Genomic DNA, 25,461 nt, shown 5'->3' with positions numbered 1-25,461 from the left:
GTGGGAGCCATTCCCCCTTGTGCTGTCACTGCAGCCCCTTGTCCAAAGTCCTTCTCCTGCTCCCTTGGAGCCCCTTTAGGCCCTGCAAGGGGCTCTGAGCTCTCCCTGGAGCCTTCTCTTCTCCCTGTGAACAATCACAGTCTGCCTCAGGGCTGCTCTCGATTCCTGCATCCCTCAGCCTGGACAGGTAAGGCAGATTGCTCACATCTAGCTGCAGCAGCTTGCATTTGCCCTTATTGAAACCTTATAAGATTCCCATGTGGTCACTTCTCCAGCCTGGCCACATTCCTCTGCATGGATCCCTTCCCTCTAGAGCATCAACCACACCACTCAGTTCCGTGTCACCTACAAAATGACTCTTTTAATTGGGATAAGCAACGTTCTGTATGGCACGGAGCAAATATTTTCCAAGGATGTGCTGGTGTCATCAGTGGAGAGCAGCTCCCTCCCCCCTGAAGCTCCCTTGCACCCACCCATAGGCATCAGGTACCTCCTGGGAACCTGGGAGTCCCCAGTCTGGGAGGTCTCTGGAGCAGGAGTGGGGTGGCAATGAGAAACCATGTGTAAGATTTGGGCAGGGATCAGATTGCACACGGAGCGTCGGTGTGGGGTTGATCCGAGGCAGGAGATCCCACAGCCTCGAGCTGGGATGAGCCCTGCCATGGCCTGAGCTGCTCCTGCAGGTGACCTCGTGTGTCCACAAAGCTCTCCACACTCGTGCCTTCACCCCTGCTCCTCAGCTGTTGCCCTGAGGGAACCCTTGCTGCTCTGCAAACCAGCACTGTTCTGTCACCCTCAGGTGAAGATTGAGAAGGAGAAGGTATACATCCGAGCAAGCAAGCAGGTGAGGGGCCACTGGCATCCAAAAATCAAGGCAAATGCTTTCATTTTTTGCTGTATGTGCATGGGCGGTGGTGGGGGGGATGCTTCTCTTTGATCCTCTGGCCTGGGCAGAGTAATGTGTGAGTATCCAATTTATGGAGAGATGTTGGGTCCCCCTTGCACCCAGCCTCCCTGCAGCTGCTGGACACCTGGCCTGGGCTCTCCACACTCTCAGGCCTTACAGGTGTTTGTCCTGCACTTTTCCTGTGTTTCCTTAAGCTCAGAGCGATTTTTAATTTAGCAGGCCCATGGGGAGAGGCCTCTTCCACCTTCTAGCCTTTTGGCATGGTAATGGAAGAGACCACTTGTGCTTCCTCCTGAGCCCACACCTCAGCTCCTGCTGGAGAGGAACCTGATGCAGGGGTAGAAAGGGCTCTCCCGCCCTGATGGAATGCAGAATGAAGCCCATTCAGGCCACTACCATCTTTCTTTCCATGAAAAGCCTTCTTTTGATGCATGGTTGTATGTCCACGTGTGCAAATCCAGTGGCTCAGAACCCCAATGGGCCCTTAGAGCACTTGGGTTAGATCCAGAGATGTCACCTGAACAGCAGCACTCCAGCTGATTTGGGGGTGTGATGAGGGGAAACTGAGTCTCTTTGCTCCATCAGGAGCAGATTTTGGCCCCTAATGCCTGGGAACAGGGGGTCTGTGCAGCAGGGCTGCCCTGGCACAGGTCCATGCCTGTGCTCTGGTGGGTTGAACGAGTCCATCAGCTTTGGATATCAGGTGCACAAGCTCTGCTCAGGTTCAGGATAAAATTGCTGACAGAGTTTCTTCATTTTTGCCTCACCTTTGGTGCAGAATTGCACAAGGACACCTGCTTTTTCTATTGCCCCACCACCACCCCAGCTCTGAGTAGGTGCATGCCTTTGCAGAAGATGATGGATTTGTTTTACTTTTGTACCTTGTAAGGGGCAGTGCACTGGACATTGGAGTGGTATTTGCATGAGCAGGGGTTTGGAGGTTCAGTGCAAGGGTGTTGTTGTTCCCTTCCTATCCAAGCTGGTTTACGACACTGCTGCGGTTGTCCCCATCCCTGCCTGCCTGCCCAGGGTAATTCTGAATAAAGATAATTGCTTTTCTTCTTTTCTTTTGGTGGTGACACAGGCTCTTCAGACACAGAGGAGGACAAAGATGATGGCAAAGTGCATCTCCTTGAGCAACTACAACCTGAGCAGCACCAATGTGCTGATCATTGGTGCAGGTAAGGGTGACATGCTGGGGTCACTGTGTGTGCCCTCCCAGGCAGGGATGCATGGAGGGGGTGTCTGTGTCCCCTGCACCCTCTAACCATCACCCCTCTTGCATTCCTCCCTGTGCAAAGGGTCACACCAGAAGGTCATTCTGAACTTTTTTGTACTACATGCTAGTGGTCCAAAGATGTCCTGTGGTCCAGTCTGTGGAGCTTTACAGTTCCCCGTTGCCATGCTTTGGAGTGAACCCTGAATTCTCTTCCTGCTACTCCCTTCCCAGTTACATTAGCAACCCCTGATTTCCACAGATGATGAGTGTAAAGTCTTTTCAGGTCCCTGTGGTGTTGATACACCTTTTTCTCTTGGACCTTGCACATCACCATCTCATCCCATTGCACCTCCAAAGTTCTCACCTCAAGATGCTTCTCTGAAGATAAAAGTTCTTCCACCTTGCCAGCAAATGTCCCTTCCCTTCCCTTCCCTTCCCTTCCCTTCCCTTCCCTTCCCTTCCCTTCCCTTCCCTTCCCTTCCCTTCCCTTCCCTTCCCTTCCCTTCCCTTCCCTTCCCTTCCCTTCCCTTCCCTTCCCTTCCCTTCCCTTCCCTTCCCTTCCCTTCCCTTCCCTTCCCTTCCCTTCCCTTCCCTTCCCTTCCCTTCCCTTCCCTTCCCTTCCCTTCCCTTCCCTTCCCTTCCCTTCCCTTCCCTTCCCTTCCCTTCCCTTCCCTTCCCTTCCCTTCCCTTCCCTTCCCTTCCCTTCCCTTCCCTTCCCTTCCCTTCCCTTCCCTTCCCTTCCCTTCCCTTCCCTTCCCTTCCCTTCCCTTCCCTTCCCTTCCCTTCCCTTCCCTTCCCTTCCCTTCCCTTCCCTTCCCTTCCCTTCCCTTCCCTTCCCCCAGATCCATTTCAGTGTTGGATGAGGTGAAGTGTCTCTGCCAAGTTTTGGAATGGGTTGGGTGCCAAGGCTGGGCCGTGTTGGGGTGAAATGGAGGGTGGGAGGAGGACAGGAGCTTCTGTTCCTGGGTCTGGGAGGAAACATCTGCTCCTGGCACATGGGTTGTTCTCACTTGAGTCTCGAGGTCACCAGATCCAAGCTGGATATTGGATCATCAAATTGGGATCACCTAAGGTGCATCTCACAGTCTGAGCAGAGGGGAAAACCAGCTTGACTGGCTTTTCCCGTGTTGCTGGGTGACATTTTTCCCTTCTTTGTGCCCTTGCTGATTGTTGACTGAATGCCAGGGTGGGACATACTGCTCCCTGAGGTCAGCTGGAATGTCCTGGTGTGAGGCAGGTCTGGACAGTTATCACAATCCTCAGCAAGGTCACTCCACAGACAACATCTGCCATGGCTAAAGAAACTTTCTCAGGCTTTACGAGATAAATTTATAGGTCTATTAAAGAGCAGAGTCTATTCTGGTGGACACCAAAGGAGATTTCAAAGCTGTATTTGTGGGAAAGTGTTGGGGAAAGACTCCAGTCCAGCTGTGCCCAGCAGAGCTGAGAGCAATTGACTGCAGTCCCTTGCTCATGTGAGGGTCATCCTGACATCAGCACAGCATCAGCTCTGGCTCAGGATGCTCCTGGCAGCATCCACAGGATGTCCACCTGCCTGTCTCTTCTTCCACTGTCTCCCAGCTCCATCAGTGGGAGTGTCTTGTTGATGGACCAAACCATATGGTCCAGGTCCATCTTCTCTCGGTGGTGTTACAGAATTTGTGGCCCTAAAAACACTTGTCATGGAGTGAGGCTTCCTTGGCTGAGAAGAGACTCCCGACTTCTCACCTGAGCTCTCCAATCTCACCAGTTCTCACCAGGGAAGAAGGGATGTGCCAGCCAGGCTGCCTGGCTGCAGTGGGACAGATGTCCGAAGGCAGTTTTTGTTTGATTTAATGAGTTTTTTTCTGTGATTGAAACAAGTGAACAAAAAACCCCTTAAAGAAATAGATGGAGAATGGTCTGCAGTGAGTCACACAACCAACACCTTGTCCATGGAGGGGGGAGGACTTCCTACTCTCTGTGCTTGGCCATAAATTTACCAGGAGCAAGGTGTGCAGACCCTTCTCTGACTAGAGAAGTCTAAGGTTCTAAGTGGCTGCTTATGGCTTGGAGTTTGTCAGAGTTTGTAGGCTTTAGCAAAGCTCCTCAGGTGTGCTCTTTGTGTGCTTGTGACAGTTTAGGGACAGACAAGAGGATTAATGTCATGGTCCATAGACAGAGCGTCCCTTATGCTGCCTCATGCATCTGCTCCAACTGGCCTCCCGTGAGAGCTGTTTGAGTTAGGAGAGGCTGTGAGGTTAGGGTTAGGGTTAGGGTTAGGGTTAGGGTTAGGGTTAGGGTTAGGGTTGGTTTGGGGTTGGGGCTGGGGCTGGGGTTGGGGTTAGGGTTAGGGTTAGGGTTAGGGTTAGGGTTAGGATTAGGGTTAGGGTTAGGGTCAGGGTCAGGGTCAGTGTTAGGGTGAGGGTTAGGGTTTAGGGTTAGGGTTAGGGTCAGGGTCAGTGTTAGGGTTAGGGTCAGGGTCAGGGTCAGGGTCAGGGTCAGGGTCAGTGTTAGGGTTAGGGTTAGTGTTAGGGTTAGGGCTAGGGTTAGGGTTAGGATTAGGGTTAGGGTTAGGGTTAGGGTTAGGATTAGGGTTAGGATTAGGGTTAGGATTAGGGTCAGGGTCAGGGTCAGTGTTAGGGTTAGGGTTAGGATTAGGGTTAGGGTTAGGGTTAGGGTTAGGGTTAGGATTAGGGTTAGGGTTAGGGTCAGGGTCAGGGTCAGTGTTAGGGTGAGGGTTAGGGTTAGGGTTTAGGGTTAGGGTTAGGGTCAGGGTCAGTGTTAGGGTTAGGGTCAGGGTCAGGGTCAGGGTCAGGGTCAGTGTTAGGGTTAGGGTTAGTGTTAGGGTTAGGGCTAGGGTTAGGGTTAGGATTAGGGTTAGGGTTAGGGTTAGGGTTAGGATTAGGGTTAGGATTAGGGTTAGGATTAGGGTCAGGGTCAGGGTCAGTGTTAGGGTTAGGGTTAGGATTAGGATTAGGGTTAGGGTTAGGGTTAGGGTTAGGGTTAGGATTAGGGTTAGGGTTAGGGTTAGGGTTAGGATTAGGGTTAGGGTTAGGGTTAGGGTCAGGGTCAGGGTCAGGGTCAGTGTTAGGGTTAGGGTTAGGGCTGCTGTGAGGTGAGGCCAGGGCTGCTGGAGGTTGTGGTTTTGGGTTTGGGAGTTAGGGGTTAGGGTTAGGGTTAGGGTTAGGGTTTAGGGTTAGGGTTAGGGTTAGGGTTAGGGTTAGGGCTGCTGTGAGGTGAGGCCAGGGCTGCTGGAGGTTGTGGTTTTGGGTTTGGGAGTCAGCCCCAGCGTGTTTGGCAGCAGACGCGTCCCAGGGCCACACACACAGCTGTCACTGTTCTCCTTCTCCCTCAGGGGCCGCTGGGCTGGTCTGTGCAGAGACCTTGCGCCAGGAGGGTTTCTCTGACCGGATTGTGATGTGCACCATGGACAGACACTTGCCCTATGACAGACCAAAGCTCAGTAAGGTTTGTATCACTCTGGACATGCCACAGTTCCCCAGTTATAAAATTTGCTCCTCAATTTTAAAATTTGCTCTAGGGCCTTTCCTCACTATTATTCATTGCAGCAGCAAGGTTCTGTTTCATTAGTCTCTTTATTAGTCTCTCTTTCCCTTGAATTTTCTTCCCTCTTTGTGACTGAAATATGAAACACAAAAAAGGAGTTGTTCAAGCTGAATTAAGATTACTCCAGCAGAAAAACAAAGGTATTCTTCCTTGTGTGGGTGGGCAGGCCCTGGCACTGGTTACCCAGAGCAGCTGTGGCTTCCTTTGGATCCCTAGAAGTGTTCAAGGCCATGCTGGACATTGGAGCTTGGAGTAATCTGACCTAGTGGAAGATATCCCTGCAAATTGAAATGAGATGAGCCTTTAGTCCCTTGCAACCCAAACCATTCCATGATTCTTCCATGGATGAAGTGGTAGCTCTCTTAGCCAGCTTGTACCTGGATGGGTCTTCTTAAAGTGTTTCTGGATGAAAAATATTTAAGGCAATGAAATGGAGCTTGTGGAAAAATGGTGTTGTCCACCAGAGTTTTTATTAGTGTCTGTTTCTTGCTGCCCAGGGATGCTCTGTGCCATAATTATGATGATTCTCAGCTGTCATCACAGCTTGATAACTTGATGGAAGTGCAAAGGTTGTTTTTTCTGACACACATCACATTTTGCATTCCAGTTTATAGACACAGGATGGTCTTTAATCAGATTGTTTTGCTGCTGATTCCTGAGCCTTCTTTGATGTCAGGCAGCAGCTCAAGTTAGACAGCAGCATTTGACCTTGGAGCCTGAAGATAACATAAGGTGAACTGTGTGTTCATCCTCGTGGCAGGAATGCTTACCCATGGGGACTATTACAATCATACCACCTTCCAGCACCCAAAAAAAGGGATTTTCAAAGACAGGCAAACATGCACATGACTTTTTGGGAGCATTCAGGCCATTTCTGTGCTTCTGTGAGTCCTGCCTGGGGTGAAGAGCAGCTGCCTGTGACCTGCATCCAGGCATCACAGGGGTTGTGCTGAGCAGCTGGGAGAATCTGAGAGTCCCTCTCCCAGCCAGACAGCTCTTCCACACACTCATCCCCATGGTTGAGTCTTAGACTGGCTCTTCTTCTTGCTGTTAAATAGTAAGAACATTCCACATGGCAGAGATGTTGTACATGCTTTGTTAAATCCTCCACTGAACACCTCTGGCAGTAGTTGCTTTTGAAAGGTACACAAAGCCCATGGAAGAGAAGGCAGAATTTTTAGGAAGGGGGTAGGAAAAATGGAATTTTTCTTAATCCTATTGTGTGTGGGACTGCACCTGTACAAGCTACTGGAGGAGTACCACTGCTAGCTCTGTAAGCAGCAGAGCTCTTGCTCCCTGAAACTGCAGCAGTGCCCTTCCTCTGCCCTGCCGAATGCCTGTTATCAGTGTATCCCCAGGTTCTGCTGAGCTGTTTCCCTTTGTGTCCTTTGGACCATGACCAGTGTGTTGCCACATCTCTGTTACTGTCCCCAGAGCACCAAGCAGCAGCAAAAGGTATGGTGGTTGTGGATTGTTGTGCTTTGCCCTTCCTGCACACTGTCACAGAGGGGTCAGGTGTTTCTCTCTGTAAATGTGGAGTATTCAAAGAATTTGCAGTAAAACCTGTATGACCCCGCCCCTGCCTCAAGTCGTGTGACAGCACTCTCTCCTGAGCAGAGCGTTGTCTGAAGTCAGAGTGAGGTCTTGTTCTTGTTGGGCTTGTTCCAGCCCCTGACCAGGCCACCTCCAGGGAGAAGGATCTTGCACATCCGTCTCCATGGGCAAAGAGGAAAGCCCTTGATTCCTGCATCCTCTGTCCCTCCTGGGTCAAACCCAAACACCATCCCTGTGTGGCATGAGTGGATGCTGCTGCTGGCACTGTGTGAACTCTAGCAGGGCTTGACCATGGCATCCCTGCCTGTTCTGCCACGCTGCAGGCAGAGAGGGGCACACGGGCAGGGAGCAGCCTGCACACCCAGCTTGGCCACTCGATGCTCAGCTTGTTCTCAGCCTGAGTCTGAGCTTGTGTCCACTGAGTCAGGAGGAGAGATGAGCTCAGGCTCAACACTGTCTGTAAAGATGTACATCTCGCTGCAGTGACCAGGGAGGGCTGGGAAAAGCATGAACCTTTGTCTTGCAGCTCAAGATGTGCAGATATGGGCCCCACCCCCTTGCTTCAGCGTTGGATGGAACTTGTGCAGCATAACTTGGGTGCTTTTGAAAGTGAATCCTTGTGTGTTAATGCTGCTTGTTCTTACTGCTCTTCTAGCTTCCATTTGCCCTAGTAGCTGGCTGTTTTCCAAATACTCATAGAATGGTTTGAGTTGGAAGGGGCTTCTAAAGGTCATCCTGTGCCACTCCCCCTGCTGTGGTTTTTACTCTTGTTACCAGACCAGGTTTTGCTCTAGTCCAGCACTTTCAGGGATGTGGCAGCCACAGCTTCCCTGAGCAACCTCTTCCAGGGCCGCACCACCTGTGTTGTAAAATGAATCTTTTCTCTTGCTCCTGTGAACCTGTGTGTACTGGGAGGGGTTGCAGTTATGTCTGCTGACACTCTGAAGCACTTGCTGTAATCTTGCCATCGCTGCTCAACACCAGCCCCACGCCAAACCAGCAGAGAAGGCACCAGAGCACAGGCCAGCCTCTTGTGACAATTCCTACTTGAACAGGCTTTCATTCCAGCCCTGTAGAACCATTCCCTTAGCCCATGCAGCAAGTGCTGACCTGTGCTGGTAGCAGCCATTTCTCTACTCACCTGTTCAATCCACAGCAGCTGACAGAAAAATGGCTTTTTTTGCAGTCAATGGATTCCCACCCTGAGCAGATTGCCCTGCGCCCCAAGGAGTTCTTCTGCACCTATGACATTGAAGTCCTGACTGAAATGCAGGTAAGGGGAGTCCTGTGTGTGCCTGAAGGAAAGTACTAGTATGCAAGGGCTGTTTTTAGGGAATGTGGCCACTGTCTCTGTTCTTGGCTCACTGGATGCAACTGTATGAATGTTGGGTCTCCCAAAATCCCCCTCTTTTTGCCCAGTAGTGCAGGTTGCCTGTGCTTGTTCAAAACACAGCTCCTGTGTTCAAAACACAATGCTCCTGTGGGAGGAAGGGCACTCTGGGTGTGACCATGATGTGGCTCTCTGGTGACCATGATGTGTTACCTGCCATTCCTCATGTGGATCTGGGGAGCCAGGTGCTGTCTGATAAGGATAATCAGCCTTCAAACAGTGCAGGCAATGATGGCTTAAATATTTCTCCCCATTATTTTATTTATATTGGGAGACCTTCAAGGATTTGTGAGAATGCAATTAGGAATATTTAAGGTGTGGGTTGGCCAAGCTGTGGACATGGTGGGGCAGAAACTAACAGACTAACTAAAAGCAACCAACTAACTAACTAAAACTGACATGGAGGACTAAAACCTGGCAGACGAGTTGATTGGGCTGGGACCTCGGTGAAAATCTGGGATTTCTTCCCTTAACGTTATTTAGGAATGATTTTAGGTGGCGGCTGTGGATGTCAAGAGCAAGATAGCTGTGTTCAAGGATGGGTTTAAGATGGAGTACAACAAGCTGCTGATAGCAACGGGAAACACGTAAGCTTCAGACAAACATCTCAAAGATCAAGAGAAACTGTTTTATCTGAGAATGTGAGGACCTGGGGATAAGGGATGAAATGTGGCAGGTGAATTTAAACACTGGATTTGTTGGAGTATGGAAAAGTCAAGGAACACAAAAGATATTGGAAATATCTGTATGTATCCACATCTATATATCATCATCTATATATTTAATACATATGTACATCACGTATTATAGAATCACAGAATCACAGGATGGTTTGTATTGGAAGAGATCTTAAAATTCATCCAGATGCACCCCTGCTGTGGACAGGGAACACTTTCCACTAAACCAAGTTGCCTCAAGCCCCATCTAACCTGGTCTTGGATCCTTCCAGGGGTGATACCAGGACCTTGAACATATCTTCTTTAACAAAAGCTCCAAAGTGGAAGTATCCTAATTCTTTTAGAGAGCATTTTTGCCACATTGTTTTTCTTTTCACTCCTTGATAACACTCAACCCTGACAACCAGATAATTCATCCCTCTGAATTTCCATTTTTCATTTTCTGCCAACCTTTAAGATCTTTTTCGGCAATTAAGGTTTAACACTTTGCAATTGCAGCCTTAATTAGGTGTTGCTGTTGCCCCATTCTAACAGACCCTTTGGGAGCCTTGACCCCAGAATAGGAATTTTCAGGACTGGACCTGGTCCAGCCATAGGGAAAGGTGGTATTGATGTGCTGGCATGCTGAGCATCACTCTGGATTGCTGTTGTCACTTGTGCCCTGGAAGTAGTGGGTCAGTTTGTTTTTGATTGGAGGTTTATCAAAATCGGCAGTTTAAGCTGAAAATGAGGCATCCTAACTCTCCTTCCTTGTGTTCCTTACATCAAGCCATAAAATGAAGTAGGAGAAATACAGCCCCTGCATAATTTACCATCTGGGGAAGGAATGCTGTAGATCAGCCAAAACAGGGACTCACGTTGGAAATCAAAGTGCCACCCGTCATAGCCAGTGCCACAAGGTGTGAATAGCTGGTGCTAGGGTGTACAGGATCACAGCCAAATGCCATGTGCACCAGCCACCCAATTAGGTTCAGAAGAGGATTAAACCTTTGGCAATAATTTCAAAATCCTCATGCACAAGCTCCAGGTACACTGGCTTTTTTAGGGTACCTAAATGATATAGGCCCTTCTGTCCTGTTTCCAGATGTGAGTCAGTTATGCAGGGGCCAGATATTTAAAAATATATGGGCTGCAGTAAGTGCCTGGGGAGGGCACAGTTAAGCTGCTACAGCATCAGCAGTGTGCCCTTGGGAATGGAGAGTGTAGCCTACATCTGCAGAGCCTTATCAAACTGTCAATATCTGGCTCCAAAGTACTACTGGAGGCCAGAGTGAGTTTTCTGTGTCCCATTAAGTTTCTAAAAAATTTGTGACATGCCAATAATTGAGCATAGGCTTGTAAAGCAATGCCTATCCTGTGCTGGCTGCACTACCCCAGCCAGGAGCTCCCCTGGACCTGTGGGTACACCAGTCCATGATGGGGTCTGGGGTGGCTGCTCAGCATCCCCTGCTCCACCACTGGCCACCAGCATCTGGGTTTTTCCATGTAATGTCTCCAGCCCAGAGAAAGGTGAAAAAAGGAAATTTGGGAATGTTCTTGGAGCCCCGGGAGGAGTGTCTGCAGTCCTGACTGGGCACTGAACCATACAGAGTTGAGAAAAGCAGCTGTATCACCCTCAGTGTTTTCCAGGCCCAAAACTCTCAGCTGCAAAGGTAAGGAGATGGAAAACGTTTTCAACATCCGGACGCCTGAAGATGCCAATCGTGTGGTGAAGCTGGCCACGAGCAAGAATGTTGTGATCGTGGGAGCATCCTTCCTGGGTGAGTGCTGGCCTGGCCCGTGGCCCTGTCCCAGCTCTCCACCTCTGCCTGCAGATGGGGAAAGTCCTTTGCCCAGTTTGTCACTGCCCACGTAGAGGTAACACTCCCATGAAATTGGATCTGGGGTAGTCCAACCTCCAGCCCCAGGTGGGTGTAAGGACATCTCCATGCCAGAGAAATTGATTTTTCAAAGAGACTGAGCTGGCATGGGCATAGCTATTGCTGTCCCAGTCTGAAAAGTACATGGCAAGACAAGTACTGGTGCTCATGTGGGTCCAAATCTGGTATGTCTAGAGTTGGCTTCAGTCAGGAGAGGCTTGTTGGTGGATGGGAGCCTGTGGGATTTTTCTCTTTTATATTTCAGTAGTGTGGTAAATTTTTAAAATGCACAGGAAAAGTCTTGTTTCTGTGATGATTCTTCTTTTTGCTTGATATGGTTCCAACAAAACTATTGTGGGTCCTAACAAAATAAGAGTGGGTCCTGCAAGCCTTAAACATAAATGGTTATTAGTCAGGAAATTTATTATAAGATATTAATGATTTGTTTTTCTTCCTTCATAAAAGATAAACTTGTTTTCATGGTTGAATCAATATGATCTACAGAAAAGCATGTGCTATGGGGGGCCAATTGCAAACTGCAGGTCATCAAAAAGATTTATTTCCAAAAAACCCTCACAAACAGAAGATGTCTTGGTGGAGGTTCCCATGCAATTCCCAGCACCAATATTCTACCATTCTGATGGGAGAAAACAGCTACTCCCAAGAGCAGTTTTCAGGCCATAGCTGAGGTTGTCCCAGCCGTAGGAGGAAGGTTTCCCTTGGCTGAGGTCCTTGTTCCATGTTTTGCCCAGGGCACTTTGGAATTTCCTGGCTAGTTCCTCCCTTTGGTCTTTAAAACCTGCACCCAAGAACACCTGAATTGGTGTGAGCCCTGGTGTGATCAGGCCTGGTGGCTCCCCAGTTCTCCCAGGAGTGCAGCTCCAGCCTCCCCATTTGGAGCAGGTGAGGCTGCTCCTCGTCTGCAGCCAGGGACACAGGGCAGTGCTGCCTGGACTAACATGGCTCTTTGGACCTGCTTCTCTTCCCCAGGGATGGAGGTGGCCGCCTACCTCGCAGACAGGGCCCACTCGGTGTCCCTGGTGGAGCTGGAGCATGTCCCCTTCAAGAAGTTCTTTGGGGAGAGGGTTGGCCGTGCTGTCATGAAGGTGACCTTGCTTTCCCATCTGGCGGGGGTTGGTAACAGAGCAGATTTTGCTTGTTTCACTTATTGCACTAATTAATTTACTTCACATTTATTGACAAAGCTGTGATGGCAGCAGTCAGTGAGAATGGACTGTGTTTCCCTGTCATGGTCCATGTGCTATGGAACACCTCTAGAGCCACGTTGGGAATGTGGGGATGCTGACCTCCTTAGCAGTGCAGGTTGAGACAAGCCTGCAAGGTGGGCAAGGCAGTGTAGGGGGCAGCAGGACATCAGGACCAGGGTGGTTCAGGGCCCTGATGTCCCCTGCTCTGTCCCTTGTCCCCCGTCCAGATGTTTGAGAACAACAGGGTGAAGTTCTACATGCAGACAGAGGTGTCGGAGCTGCGGGAGCAGGAGGGGAAGGTAAGTGGTGGGCAGGGGCTCCCTGGGGGCACTGCTGTGGCATCCCCCAGAGCTGCCATTCCCTTCCCTAGTTCTGCTCTCCCCTCTTTCCTATCCCTTGAAATTCATATTCCTGGATTTGGCCCCCAGGAGCAAATGTATGCCAGTGTGGTGTGTGGGGTGACCCCATTGATCCCACTCACCTCCTGCTGCTTTTCTAAGGAATTATGGTCAATTTGCATTTCACAAATGAGGTGAGCTGCCAGCTTGGCTTCCTGCTGCTACAGAGGGGTTTTGTCCCTAAAATAGCTCTGATGTGCCCCCTGCCCCTTGTGTCTCCTGCAGCTGAAGGAGGTTGTGCTGAAGAGTGGCAAGGTGCTGCGTGCCGACGTCTGTGTCGTGGGTGTTGGTAAGGGCTGTGTGGGGCAGAGCACGGAGGGGGGGCAGGAAAGAATTGCAGGGGACGTGGCAGCAGAAGATCACTGGGGCTGAGTGGCATGGGGGGGCTGGCAGTGTTCTGCTAGTCCTGCTGGACTACCACACATGAGTCTGCATGTCTAAAAAAGGCATTTCTAGAGCCCCCACAACAAAATGCAACTGAAAATATATTTCAGAAGTAATCCATTTTTTTTCTAGAAAAAAAAAAAAACATTTAAAGCAGTTTCATCCTCTCAAACTGTTTTTTATTAAATCTTCCCCAAAATGAATTTTTAATGTGTGTTTTTTTAATTGCTGCTGACAGCAATCAAAAATGTATCCTATACTATAAAATAAAAGAAAATATCCCAAAGAATATGATATATTTCTATATATGATATATTTTGAATATGATATATTTTTAATTGCTGCTGACAGCAATCAAAAATGTATCCTATACTATAAAATTAAAGAAAATATCCCAAAGAATATGATATATTTCTCCTTTACACTTCATGGTGGTGGTGGGGAAATTCCCTTTCCTTCCCTCTTCAAAATGCTGTGGACTGGAAGAATCACAGAATTGATTTAATTCTGGTTTTGTTGTTTTATTGACTACTCTGATTTGTGAAGAGGTTAGAGATAAAAAAAAAGAAAAATTAAAAAAGGAGAAGGAAGGTGAAAGAAATGCACAGACTGGGGGGAGGCTGTAGAGCCCTGGCTGGAAGCTGAAAGGTTCCCTTTTAAATACAATATTTTTCAAACTATCTATAAAAGAGAATGAAATTGAAAATCATCCCTTAGCACTAGAAAAGGGCGGTGGACAGGCTACAGTGATGGCTTGGGCAGGACAGGGATCCTGAGGGGCCAGAGGCAGTGGGGGCTCTGTGGGGTGCCTGGCCCTGCTCCACACTCCCAGAGCAGCTGCTGCCTGTCCCTGGGGGCAGCCCCCCAGTCCTGGCATGAGGAAAGGCCTCAGGATCAGCCCCAGGGCTGTGGAGCACTGGACGCTGCAGCAGCAGCCTTTGGCTTTCCCCAGGTGCAGTCCCAGCGACAGGCTTCCTCAAGCAGAGCGGCATCAACATCGACTCCAAGGGCTTCATCGTGGTCAACAAGGTGAGCCCAGGGGCAGCCCCTGTGGGAGGGAGGGCAGGAGGAGCTGGGTCAGCTCTTTTGATCTTGAGCTTCCCTGGGGCTCCAAATTGCTGCCACAGGGGCTTTTCATGGCTTTTTATCTGCCAAGATTGGCAGAATTGGAATTTTTAAATTCTTTGGGTTCGCCTGTGCTGAGCCAGGAATTGAACTCAATGACCCTGGTGGTTGCCTTCATCTCAGGATATTCTGTGACATGGCGAAATTCTGGAAGCATCACCAGGAGTGCCTGGGAACCCCCTGTGCAAGGGGCTGTGCAAACCCCAGACCTCGATGCTCTGGCTTGGGTCTGGCTCTGAGCTGTCCTGGAGTGGTATGGATATTTAGAGGGGAAAAAATTGAGATAGATACATCTTTTCAAGGATCCTAAAGGATCTCATCCTTTCTCCCCACCACCAGGGACTGTGATGGGAGGAGCAATGTTGGAGCCGGTGGGTGTTGGTGCCTTGGGCAAAGGAGCATGTCGGGAGCCTGGGGCTCAGTGCCATGCAGTGCTCATCCCTGCAATTAGCTGTGCTCTATCAGCCAACACCAATGAGCCCCAGACTTCTGAGAGAGGCTCCAGGACACCAGTCCATGTGTCTTTTTATTGGATAACCCACTGAGGGATACTGTAGGTCCCTGCATGTGCGTTCTCATTTGAAAGCGAAGAAGGCTGAGTGAAATCTCCCATGGGGGTCCCACAGCCAAGCAGAGATTTTCCCTGTGTTCTGAGGACTGTGGCGGCTCTGGACTGCTCCAGCTGTGGAGTTTCTGTAGGGTGCCAACCCCACTCATGCCACCTCTGTTCTCCCCTGCAGATGATGCAGACCAACATCCCAGGGGTCTTTGCTGCTGGAGATGCTGTCACATTTCCATTGGCCTTGAGGAATAACAAGAAGGTGAATGTCCCCCACTGGCAGATGGCCCACATGCATGGTAGGTACTTTGCAGAAAAGAGCCTTTTCCAGATTCTCAGGAAATTTCCAAACCCTCCAGGGCAAGAATGAGACAGTGGCCAGCAGAGAGACTGGGTGGTTGTATTGGACATTTTGAAGCATGTGTATCTTATGCCTTCATGTGTCAGCATTCTTGCCAAGCTTTGCCTAACAATGCCTCATCGCCAGCACAGAGGAGCCCAGGGACAGGCTTTCTTTCCCATATTCCCTTTGCTCCCTGGCACTGCTGCAGGAGCCTGCTCTATTCCTTGCCCCAGGACACTTGGGAGCTCACATCCTAATGCCAGGCTGGGCTCAGGTTCCCAGCTGGGCTTCCCACACTGCCAGGCTGGCCTGGGAGTGCTCAGCAGAGCTCCAGCCCTTCTCGCCTCTCGTCAGCCTGGAACCCCTGGTGTGATGGACTGCCCTCATGGCCACAGTCTCACAGAGAGGTTTCAGAACCACAGTTCCAAAGTCAGCCTTTGGACACCTCTCCCATGTCCAGATATGCTTCTGCAGCAAGGACCGTACCCCAGCGGTCTCCCTGCCCTCCAAGGGTTTGTCCGTCCCATCCCCATCTGGGTAGGAGCTCAGCACACTCTCAACCCTGTCACTATTGCACAAGCTGGGGGGAAAGAGTCTCATGGGTACGTGGCTCATGGCAGTGGAGGTGACAAGGAGGAGATGCACCATGGGAAGGAGTCTGAGCCCATCCTTGTGTGCTTCCTGCTTTGTCTTGGTTGCTGTGTGGGTTTTCTCAGCAGCAGTTTTTTGTCTCCCTGTACTCTGTGACTGCTGGTGTTGATGCTGTGGCCTGAGTGCAGAGCCTGGAGCTTGCCCTGGGGTGGCAGTTCCCCCATCCTGTGCTCTCTTGCAGGCCGCATCGCCGCGCTGAACATGCTGGCCCATGGCACGGAGATCAGCACTGTCCCGTACCTGTGGACAGCCATGTTTGGCAAGAGCATCCGATACGCGGGTAAGGGGCTCCCTGGGGCTGCTGAGGGTTTGTTCTGCTGGAGATGCCCTGGGACAGAGAAGCCAGGGTCACCTCCTTCACTGTGAACCCTCCCCACCGACCTCTGCCACAGGGCTGCTTCCCTGCCTGGCTTCTGAAGAGGTTCAGAGTCTCCTCTGAAACCCATCTGCCATGAAGTGCACTTCTCTAAACAGCATGGAGGATTCACTTAAATTAGATATTGGCAAGTAATTCTTCCCTGTGAGGGTGATGAAGCCCTGGCACACGTTGCCCAGAGAAGCTGTGGCTGCCCCATCTGTGGAAGTGTTTAAGGCCAGGTTGGACAGAGCTTGGAGCAACCTGGGACAGTGGAAGGTGTCCCTGCCCATGCAGAGGGTGGGAACAAGGTGTTTTTCAAGGCCTCTTCCAACCCAAAACTCTCCTGTGATTCTGTGGTTTTTGGTACCTGCATCTCCTGGTGCTGGTATCTTGGTCACTGCAGCACATTCTCCATGTAGTGCTGGAATGAAACACCTTGTCTTAGAGCTGGATCTGGAGGAATTGCTGTTGATTTGACTTCTTCTTTGCCTTCCAGGTCATGGGGAAGGATTCGATGACGTTGTCATTCAGGGAGATCTAGATGAACTGAAGTTTGTGGCATTTTATACCAAGTAAGTGTTTTTCTTGTCCATATTCCTACACAGGCATTCATCTGAGATTGCTAGGCTGGAAAATAGTTTTCCCAGAGCTTCTGTCAGTCAGTTTTGTTCACCTCTGCACAATGAGTTTGTGGAACACTTATACAAGACCCTGGAGAAATGATGTTCTGATTGTACAACAAGTTAAAGTGGTCTTTGGGCCTGGTGTCTCTGCCCTTTGGTCTCATAATCTCTGAGAGCAGATGACAGCTTCTACTGGCAATTCCTATCAAATATTTCCTTCCCATCTAATCACCATCTTAATGATTTGTGACCAGTGCTGGACAGAGTGCTCAAGCATCACTGTTTCTGCTTCTGGTTTGACAAATTGAGCTCAAAAAACTCTTCTGTCTATCACAAGCTGTGAAGGTTTCAAGGAACTTGGGAGCTTTGTTATATCTGTAGTGAAACCCAGCTCCCCCCCAGGTTGGGACCCTCCCTGGGAGCGCATTCTTGAGATGTGTTGCAGCTGGGATGTGTTGCCTCAGCTGTTCTGGAGCCATGCTGGCTGTTTAGACTGGAAAGTCACTGCACCATGAATTTATCCCAAAAATATTTGCTGCTGTTTATTCTTCTGTTTCCTTTGTCCATCCCAGTCTGAAACCAGTGGCCACAGAACATCCTCATGCTGGAGCCAAAGGGGTTTCCCTAAGTGCTTTCTGATGTTAAGGATAGGGAGAGGGAAACCAGGGAAGCAAAGAGCTGCCCAGCTCAGCTGTCAAACACTTGGCAGCAGCATCCAGGGAGGGATCAGGAGGGAGCTCAGGACAGGAGCCAGCTGTCATCATCTCAGACAGGGCTCTGCTGACATCATCTCCCTGTCCCTCTGTCCCATCTCCAATGTACCCCATGCCTTGTCCCTCCCTGAGGGTGGCTCACTTGCCCGTGTCTCTCAGAACGGAGCCTGGTGGTTGGATGTGTGCATTGGGCTTGGTGTGGGGCTCACTGCATCACCCTGAGGATCCCCAGTGCTCACCCTCCTCTCCCTGGTACCTGCACACCTTGGGTAAACACCTGCTGCAGGGATGGGGCTCCAGCTGGCACCCAGGGACCTTTGCACACTGGATACAGCTCAGAGTGTGCTGGAACCTTGGTCAAAATTGCCTAAAGGGGCGGGTTCGTGCCAAGGCACCACCTGTGCTGGGGAGAGCTGCTGTGGGGATGTTCCCCTCTTGCAGTCTTTTCACATGAGAGCCTTTTACCTCTTCATGCCAACCTTAATTTGAAAGGAAACATCAGGTTGCTTTAATGAAACATCTGAGGAGGCTGTTCAGAGGGAATGCCCTGAACAAGGTGCATAATCCCTGCTCTGTGTGCCATGGTGGCTGCAAGGGACAGGGGCTGCCAGGGGACCTGGGCTTGCTGGGCAGACCTGGAGGTCCCTGCTGAGGCTGTGTTGTTCTGCCACCCAGGAGGGTCTCCCGGAGCTGGCGTGTGGGTACCAGGACGGCATTCCATGCTGAGAGCCGGAGGTACTGGGAAGCACTGGCTGGTGGGGGTCAGCCAGTGTGCCCCCCCCCTGCTTGGCTCTCTCTCTGTGAGAGGCTGCTGGAGCATTTCTTTCTCTTTTCTTTTTTGGTGGTGGTTCTTCTAGTTGGTGCTAATGCTCTTGGACAGAGGACAGTCCCAAGCTGACCATTTCCTCCTGCTTCCTTCTGCTGTGCCCACCCCGTGTTTGAACTCTTCTCCCCCTGGTCCTCCTTAGTTGTTGCAGGAACCACTGGTGGTTCCCGCTCCTACAGCTTGTCCTCAGTATTGGCTTTCACAATAAGGCTTCTTCTGCCCCAGAGTTTGAGGAGGAAAGCATTTTTCTCAGAGCTGTGTAGAGGCCAATAAAAGGCCCTGTGCTGGGAGGTGTAGGGGACAGCACTCTGCAAATGTCCCCGTGGCACACTGCCTTGACAACAGACTGATGTCCTCCTGCCCCTAAGATCTTGGAGACCAGGGAATTGCTAGAATTGCTGTGGTTGTCTTCTTCACGGTTCCCCACCTCTGTTATGTTCGACGCTGCATAAGAAGGGAAGACCATGTAGATACATTCACTGTGCTTCCCTCTTCCCTATGTCTTCACAAAGATTTCTGATTGCTACAAATCCCAGGTTTAGGATGGGAATTCTTGTTACCTTTGAAAACCTTTTGAAAAATAGGGATTCTTCCTGGCTTCCCCCATCTGTCTGACAAAGCGTTCAAAAGCTGCTGCTGATGCAGGGTGCTCCAGCTCACCATGAACTGTTTTGCAAAAGGAGCAGCTACCCTGTGTCCTGCTGACAGAAATGTCTGGGCTGCATCCACCTTCCTGGCTGGCCCCTTTGGGGTTTGGGGGTGAGCCAGTGGGCAGCTGGTGGTAGTACATCTTCTGGTTCCCTTGCACACCTTGGTTATTCATTGCTTGGAACAGCACATCTCCCCCTGGTTTTGATGGGTAGGTCTCTCCAACCACTTGGTGTTTCCCAGCTCTGCTCAGGAAACTGCTCTCCTTTATTTGCTATGAGCTTACTTAGGAATGGGAGTTTTTTGAAACAGTCTGTGATGGAGCTGCCCCATGGCTTTGTAGACAGATGTGAGAGATAGCATTAACTTTTGTGGCTGCACAGGGCTGAAGTGTCCTCTGAAACATGGCTTTTGCTCTCCTTGTCCTGGAAATTAGGCATATATCCCTCCCCACCCGAGCTGATCTTTGCTCTGTTGATTCCAGAGCTCTTTGGCAGTTGATTCAAGAGCAGATCTTGGTTTAGTGGGTGCTTCTATTTTTCAGTTTATTCAACAATATCACCAGAGTTTAACATCTTACCCACACATCTTCCCTGATCTCACATTGTGCATTCAGTTATCTCTTCATGGTCAGGCTTTGAAGGTTTAACTTGGATTGACCTCGGCAAACTCCACATAAGAACCGCCCTTCTTATTTGCCTGTGACCTTTAGCCAAAGCTCCTCCAGCAGTTTTACATCCTCTTCCTTCTCCTTCATTTGTTTTCCTCTCAGCCTTTGAGGCTGCATTGGGATCCTGCTAGGGGAACAGTCAGCCAACCTGGACATCCCATATACAGGGGGATGTCCTTGCTGGGGCTGTGGGACCCAGGGCTTGGGCACCCCAGCTGTGCCAGTGCCTGTGGAGCAGCTCCGAGCGGGGCACTCTGCCTGTTCACAGGTAGGGATCAGGAAGGGGATGTGGAGCATCCCAACTGACTGTTCCACAGGGAAATCCTGACCACCTGCCTCTCCACTCCCTCAGCACAGGGCAGCAGCGCAGGGATCACAGCTGGGCATCCTTCATGTTGTCCAGGTTTTTATCCACCATCAGATCTACCTTTGGTGGTGATTTCCCACGGATGCCAGAGTGGCAGACCTGTGTCCATCACCCAGGCACCCTGGTGATGCTCATGACATCATTGTCAACATTGGTAGGACCAGTGGGGCCTGCTGTGCCACTCTATACCCTCTCCTGATCCTTGTTCCAGCCACCTTTTTCCAGTCCCTGTGGTGCTCATACCTTGGGGTCAGGCCTGGCTCTGGAGCGGGTGCTCCTCTTTGCCTCCCTCTTCTCTCCATCGTGGTGGGTTTTGGGTGGTGGGACTGTGCCCATCCAGGCTGCCCTAACTGCTCTGCTCTGCCCGGCCCCAGGAGTGACGAGGTGGTGGCTGTGGCCAGCATGAACTACGACCCAATCGTGTCCAAGGTGGCCGAGGTCCTGGCTGCGGGCAGGACCATCCGGAAGCGTGATGTGGAGTAAGTAGACAGGCAGTGGGAAGTGGCAGTGCCAGGGCAGAGGCTAAGCACGGCCATGGGGTGCTGGGCAGAGCTGAACCTTTCACACTGATCCGTCTCCATGCCCCTCTTGCATCTCCCTTCCTGTTCTGCTTCCTCCATCCCCCCTGTGCTACCTCCCAGCTGCCTCCAGGTCTGGCATCCCCCACACATGGGGTTTGTCTTAAACACCAGGACCCAAATCCTTGCACAGACAGGATGGGATGGGAATACTCTCTGCCTTTCGGCACTGGCACATCATCAAGGAAGCAGTGCTGGATGTTGGGGTGCACCTGGGCACCCAGTCAGTCAAGGAGACCAGCAGAGAGGGACTGGGTGTGTGGCCTGTGCATAGCCCCCTATGCACAACCCAGCCCAAAGAGCTGATGGAGCCAGTATGCCGGCCTGTGCTGTCTCAGCTCCAATTCCTTGGAGGGGACCTCATAGGCAAAGGACATTTTTCTCCCTTCACTGTGTTTTTTAGACCATGCAGAAGAAAGAGCATAGCTTTGTGCTGAGGGTGGGTGCTGGAAGGCAAATTCCAGGGAGGTGATAACAGCTGGGAAGAGGCCTTTAGAGTGGGAATCAGAGCTGCTGAGGAAATGGGGGTCCCTGTTCCAGGGGTGTTTCCACATCTGGAATAAAACCAGATATTTTCAAAAGCTCAGGGAGAGGAGCACTCCCAACCCCCAGGAAGCTTTGTGTCTCAGACTCCCTGGGCATCCCTGGGATGGGGAGCATGTCGTGGGCCCCCTCAGCTGAGACAGGGTTCATAAAATGACAGAATAGTTTGGGTTGGAAGGGACCTTAAAGCCCATCCAATTCCACGCCCTGCACCCTTCCCTCTCACTATCCCAGATTGCTCCAAGCCCCATCCACCTTGGCCTTGGACACTTCCAAGGATGGGGCCAGAGATTCTCTGGGCAGTCTGTGCCATGGTCTCACCACCCTCAAAGGGAAGAATTTCTTGTGCCATCACCCCGGCTCATCGGGAAATGGTTGCTGGTGTCCCACTTTGTGACTGGGAGGGAGGTGGCATCTTGTGGCTATCCTGGGGGTGGGGAGGAGCTGCTGGGACTGTGGTGGGGCTCAGGGGCTCGAGGAAGGCAGATTAAACCTGAATATCTTCTCTCTCCTTGTCTCCTGCTGCTTTCACAACTTCAGGCTGTTTGTTCGTCACGGCAAGTACGTTCGGTTTGGGGTCCTGAGTGTGCTGGATGTGAGGGGCTGGCAGGAGGGACAGCTACCCCCATGACTGGGCCATATCCCTAATTCCCATGTGGAGACACTGGTTATGGGGCGGGTGTCCTCATTTTGCATCCCCCTCACATGTGGGGCAATGCTGGGTGATAGGGCTGGGGCTGCCAGGAGCCACATGCGGCACAGATCCTGTTGGCTGGCACCTTGCTTGGCTGCGGTTTGGCAGCTTTCCATGGACTTCCAGCTGAAGGGCAGCTTTTAAGTATAAATAAGTAAAATGTTTGAACTCAGTTTTACACAGAATTGAGGACCTGCAGGTGACTTTTTGGACAGTTTAGTGACATATGTGAGGGCAGAGGAGGCAGCTGATTGCTGGGATGGACACCAAGTACTGGACTAGAGCCAAGGCACACCAAGAGCATTTGCCTGTGCACGTTGAGAAATCCCTCACAGCGTTGTTGTTTTGCTCTCTTTTAGAACTGGAGACATGTCGTGGCTAACAGGGAAGGGCACCTAAAGCCACGGATGGCTGAACTCTCCTGATGCTGCACTCGCTGTGGGGAGATGGGACAGCAGCTCCATGGCCTGGTGGGAACCCCATGGCTCAGCCATTTCCCTTTGAGACCTTGATGAACCTGCCTTCAAGTCTTCCAGGAGGATCTCACACAGCTCCTCTGCCCCTGTGCCTGCTGGGCTGGGGATGGGGCTCTGCTGTTGCAGTTGCTGTGGAATGCTGGAAAAGCAGCCCGCAGAGAGCGTGAGGCTTGGCACTGGCAGTGGGCATGGGCGCCATACGGCTCTGGATGCTGCCATAGGGCTGAGGGTCCCCAGGCGGGTGTGCCCCACGCATGTCCCTCACTCCCATAAGCAGCACGAGTGCCTTTGGTTGCTCCTGTGCTTTCATGCATGATGCTCCTTTCCAAGTTCTCTTTGCTCCCAGCAGAGCTCCAGCGCGCATCCCTGCGGAGCCTGACATCCGCTCCTTGCCTGCACGGCTGCCGCTTTTGCCACAGCTCTCCCTGTGCCCACCCACCCCCGGGGGCATCTGGGTGGGCCAGGAGATTACACTGGGTGATCTCTGTGCAGCTGGTGCTTGTGTTGTCCAGGCTGGTCCTGTGCAGCCCCACCAGTAGAGGTGGGTCTCTGTCCATGCTAAGGGCTCTGGAGCTCATCAGTCCCCATGCCAGAATCTCCTGTACTGGAGCAGCCAAGGGACTGGGATTCGTTCCCTGTCTCCTGGGGCTTGGTCTGGGCTGGGGCACTGGCAGCTCTCGGGCCCATTGCCGGAGTGCATTGCAGGGGTACTTGAGAGCTGTGATGGCTCAGCTGCAGCCCTGGGCTGGGTGGCCACCCTTCCAGCCAGCCTTGAGATATCTCTCCTTAATGCTCTCATGGGATCAGTGCTGTTGCTGAGGTGTTATTCGAGGAAAAGTAGCTGGGGGAGCATTTCTGGCTGTCCATTCTCTGGCACATGTCCAGTGTAGACAATCCTGCATAGCCCACCATGCTCGTACTCTGCTGTCCTGTTTCTGGCCCCATGCTGAAGAAGAGCCATGTCTCCAGCTCAGGAGTGGACCTGGCCAGCCACAGTCCAGAGTCCATCAGCCCAGCAGAGTGGGGGTTGAGAGTCCCCCTAGGAGAGACTCCAGTGCTTTGTTCTGGGGGCAACTCCTTCCCCAGCAGTGTTTTACCCTGAGTCCCAAACAAGAGGATTTATATTTTTAATTTGATTCACCCCCTGTGAATTAAAGCAATACTATTCTTGGGGTCTGGGTCATTTCTGATTCTTTCCAAGACGTTGGGTCACCTCTGCATGTTGGCCAGGTTGTTCAACAACCTCTTCTCTGGAGACTTCCCACCTGTGTCCAGCTCACCTATATTTCCAGTATTTCAGATCTTGGCTGGGTAGAAATGCCCCAGTGTCTGTCACATCTCTGGTTGGTCTCTCCTGGTTTCACTGCAGAGCTTTTCCCAGATGGAATGACCAGGAGGGGTGGTACCAGCATGTGCACTCTCCAGCACACATCCTGCAATGAACAGGGACCATTGTGTGTCTGCTGGATCCACAAAGCGATGGGAACTTGCAAATCTCACCTCAGGCTCTGAAAGACAAATGTCAGTATTCCTGTCCACAGGTCCTCCTCCAAGGGCAGGGGTGGCTGGAGCTGCTCAGATCTTGGTGCCCCAGGCAGGGCTCTTCCAGGATGGCCTAGGGTGGGGGCACTGCCCAGGTGGAGGCAGCTGCCCAGGTGCTGCCTCAGCTCTGCCCACTACCCATAAAGATCTGGCTCTGTATCCTGTGTCCTGCTGGTGAGATAGTTGGACTCAGCTTTGGTAGTTCCCCAGGGGACCCAGCTGGAGTGCCAGGGGACTCGGGCACCACAGGGTGGCATTCCCTTCAGCTGTGTGTTTTCCTCAAGTTCTCTGTCATATTCTCCATGCTGGGTGAGACTGGCAACTCCCCCAGCACAACTTTGCTACACTGGGGACACAGTGGCAGAGCACTTTGTTTTTCAGGAAAATGCTTTTTGACCTCCTTTGCCTCTGATGGGGCCTCATCCAGTATTGGGCATGAGTTGCATAAAATGGGCATCACTGCCATGTTCACAGGGCTGAAGACCATTCAGGGGCTGAGGAAGGACCTTCTGTCCCAGCCCACAGCTGCAGTGGGGGTAACAAGTCCCAGTCCCTGCTTTTTACGGAGGAGTTGTTTCAACCAGGGCTGGTAATATCACCCATGACTCAAGAAATCCCAGTCACCACTGTAGCTTTCCTTGGGACGTGTGTCAGGTCATGGACAGGGCTGGCTCAGATGGGGATTGCTCCTCTGCACAGGTGTGGGGTGGTGTTGAACCTGGGACTCCTTATCCAGTGCCTTGGCAAATGCTGCCTGGTGGTGAGTCTGTCCTGGAGCTGGGCAAGCCTGGGTTGTGTTCTCTGCCACCTTTCCAGGCCTGTCTTGCAATCTCTAATGCCAGGACAGAAAGTTTCCATCTCTTCTTAATAAACTGCCTGTTCCCATGAGGAATGAGAGCCCAGCTGGGGCACATGCCCCGTGTCATTACCTCCACCAGACTGCCCAGGTATAATCTCAGTTGCTCACCTTGCCTGCCCATGCAGACCCAATGCCCCCAGATCCTGAGCTCTCCACCAGCTTCTGCTCCTCAGATTCTGGGGCCGTGTCTGTCACCCTGCCCATGTCTCACTTGTGTGCTGGCAGGACCTGGGGGACAGCTAGGGCTTTGCCTCTGCCCCATGCAGCTGAGACCCCATCTGGAGAACTGCATCCAGCTCTAGGGTCCCAGCACAGGAAGGACCTGGAGCTGCTGGAACAAGTTCAGAGGAGGCCACAGAGATCCTCTGAAGGCTGGAGCCAGGCTGGGAGAGCTGGGGGTGCTCACCTGGAGAGGAGAAGGCTCCAGGGAGAGCTCTGAGCCCCTTGCAGGGCCTGAAGGAGCTCCAGGAGAGCTGGAGAGGGACTGGGGACAAGGGATGGAGGGACAGGACAAGAGCAAGTTGGAACATTGGGAAGAAACTGGGATATAGTGAAGAAATTCTTCCCTGTGAGGGTGGGCCAGCCCTGGCACAGGGTGCCCAGAGCAGCTGTGGCTGCCCCTGGATCCCTGGCAGTGCCCAAGGCCAGGCTGGATGGGGCTGGGAGCAGTCTGGGATAGTGGAAGGTGTCCCTGCCATGGCAGGGGTGGGATGAGATGAGCTTTCAGGTCTCTTCCAAGCC

General features: G+C 51.6%; 1 protein-coding gene across 5 annotated transcripts in view; it reads left to right on the top strand.

Annotated features, from left to right (window-relative positions):
- AIFM3 (apoptosis inducing factor mitochondria associated 3) overlaps nucleotides 1-23,452 on the top strand; it is a 66,279-nt gene extending 42,827 nt beyond the window's left edge. For 2 of the 5 annotated variants that reach the window (XM_059484990.1, XM_059484993.1), the window contains exons 5-20: nucleotides 800-844; nucleotides 1,992-2,088; nucleotides 5,464-5,576; nucleotides 8,416-8,502; nucleotides 9,115-9,206; nucleotides 10,926-11,056; nucleotides 12,146-12,261; nucleotides 12,591-12,662; nucleotides 12,987-13,050; nucleotides 14,098-14,174; nucleotides 15,011-15,128; nucleotides 16,005-16,103; nucleotides 16,678-16,753; nucleotides 20,403-20,507; nucleotides 21,690-21,710; nucleotides 22,203-23,452. In XM_059484990.1, the coding sequence (XP_059340973.1) occupies nucleotides 800-844; nucleotides 1,992-2,088; nucleotides 5,464-5,576; nucleotides 8,416-8,502; nucleotides 9,115-9,206; nucleotides 10,926-11,056; nucleotides 12,146-12,261; nucleotides 12,591-12,662; nucleotides 12,987-13,050; nucleotides 14,098-14,174; nucleotides 15,011-15,128; nucleotides 16,005-16,103; nucleotides 16,678-16,753; nucleotides 20,403-20,507; nucleotides 21,690-21,710; nucleotides 22,203-22,242 (1,353 nt within the window). In that variant the 3' untranslated portion in view covers nucleotides 22,243-23,452. Of the gene's footprint in view, nucleotides 1-799; nucleotides 845-1,991; nucleotides 2,089-5,463; nucleotides 5,577-8,415; nucleotides 8,503-9,114; nucleotides 9,207-10,925; nucleotides 11,057-12,145; nucleotides 12,262-12,590; nucleotides 12,663-12,986; nucleotides 13,051-14,097; nucleotides 14,175-15,010; nucleotides 15,129-16,004; nucleotides 16,104-16,677; nucleotides 16,754-20,402; nucleotides 20,508-21,689; nucleotides 21,781-22,202 lie in introns of those variants that run through there. The other 3 variants (XM_059484991.1, XM_059484995.1, XM_059484992.1) reach the window with 2 other exon arrangements.
- The last annotated feature ends 2,009 nt before the right edge of the window (nucleotides 23,453-25,461 follow it).

Source organism: Ammospiza nelsoni, chromosome 18, assembly GCF_027579445.1.
Source record: "Ammospiza nelsoni isolate bAmmNel1 chromosome 18, bAmmNel1.pri, whole genome shotgun sequence".
In the NCBI taxonomy this organism is placed as follows: Eukaryota; Metazoa; Chordata; class Aves; order Passeriformes; family Passerellidae; genus Ammospiza; species Ammospiza nelsoni.
Note: the sequence above shows the minus strand (reverse complement) of the source record. Positions and strands in the feature narration are given on the sequence as shown.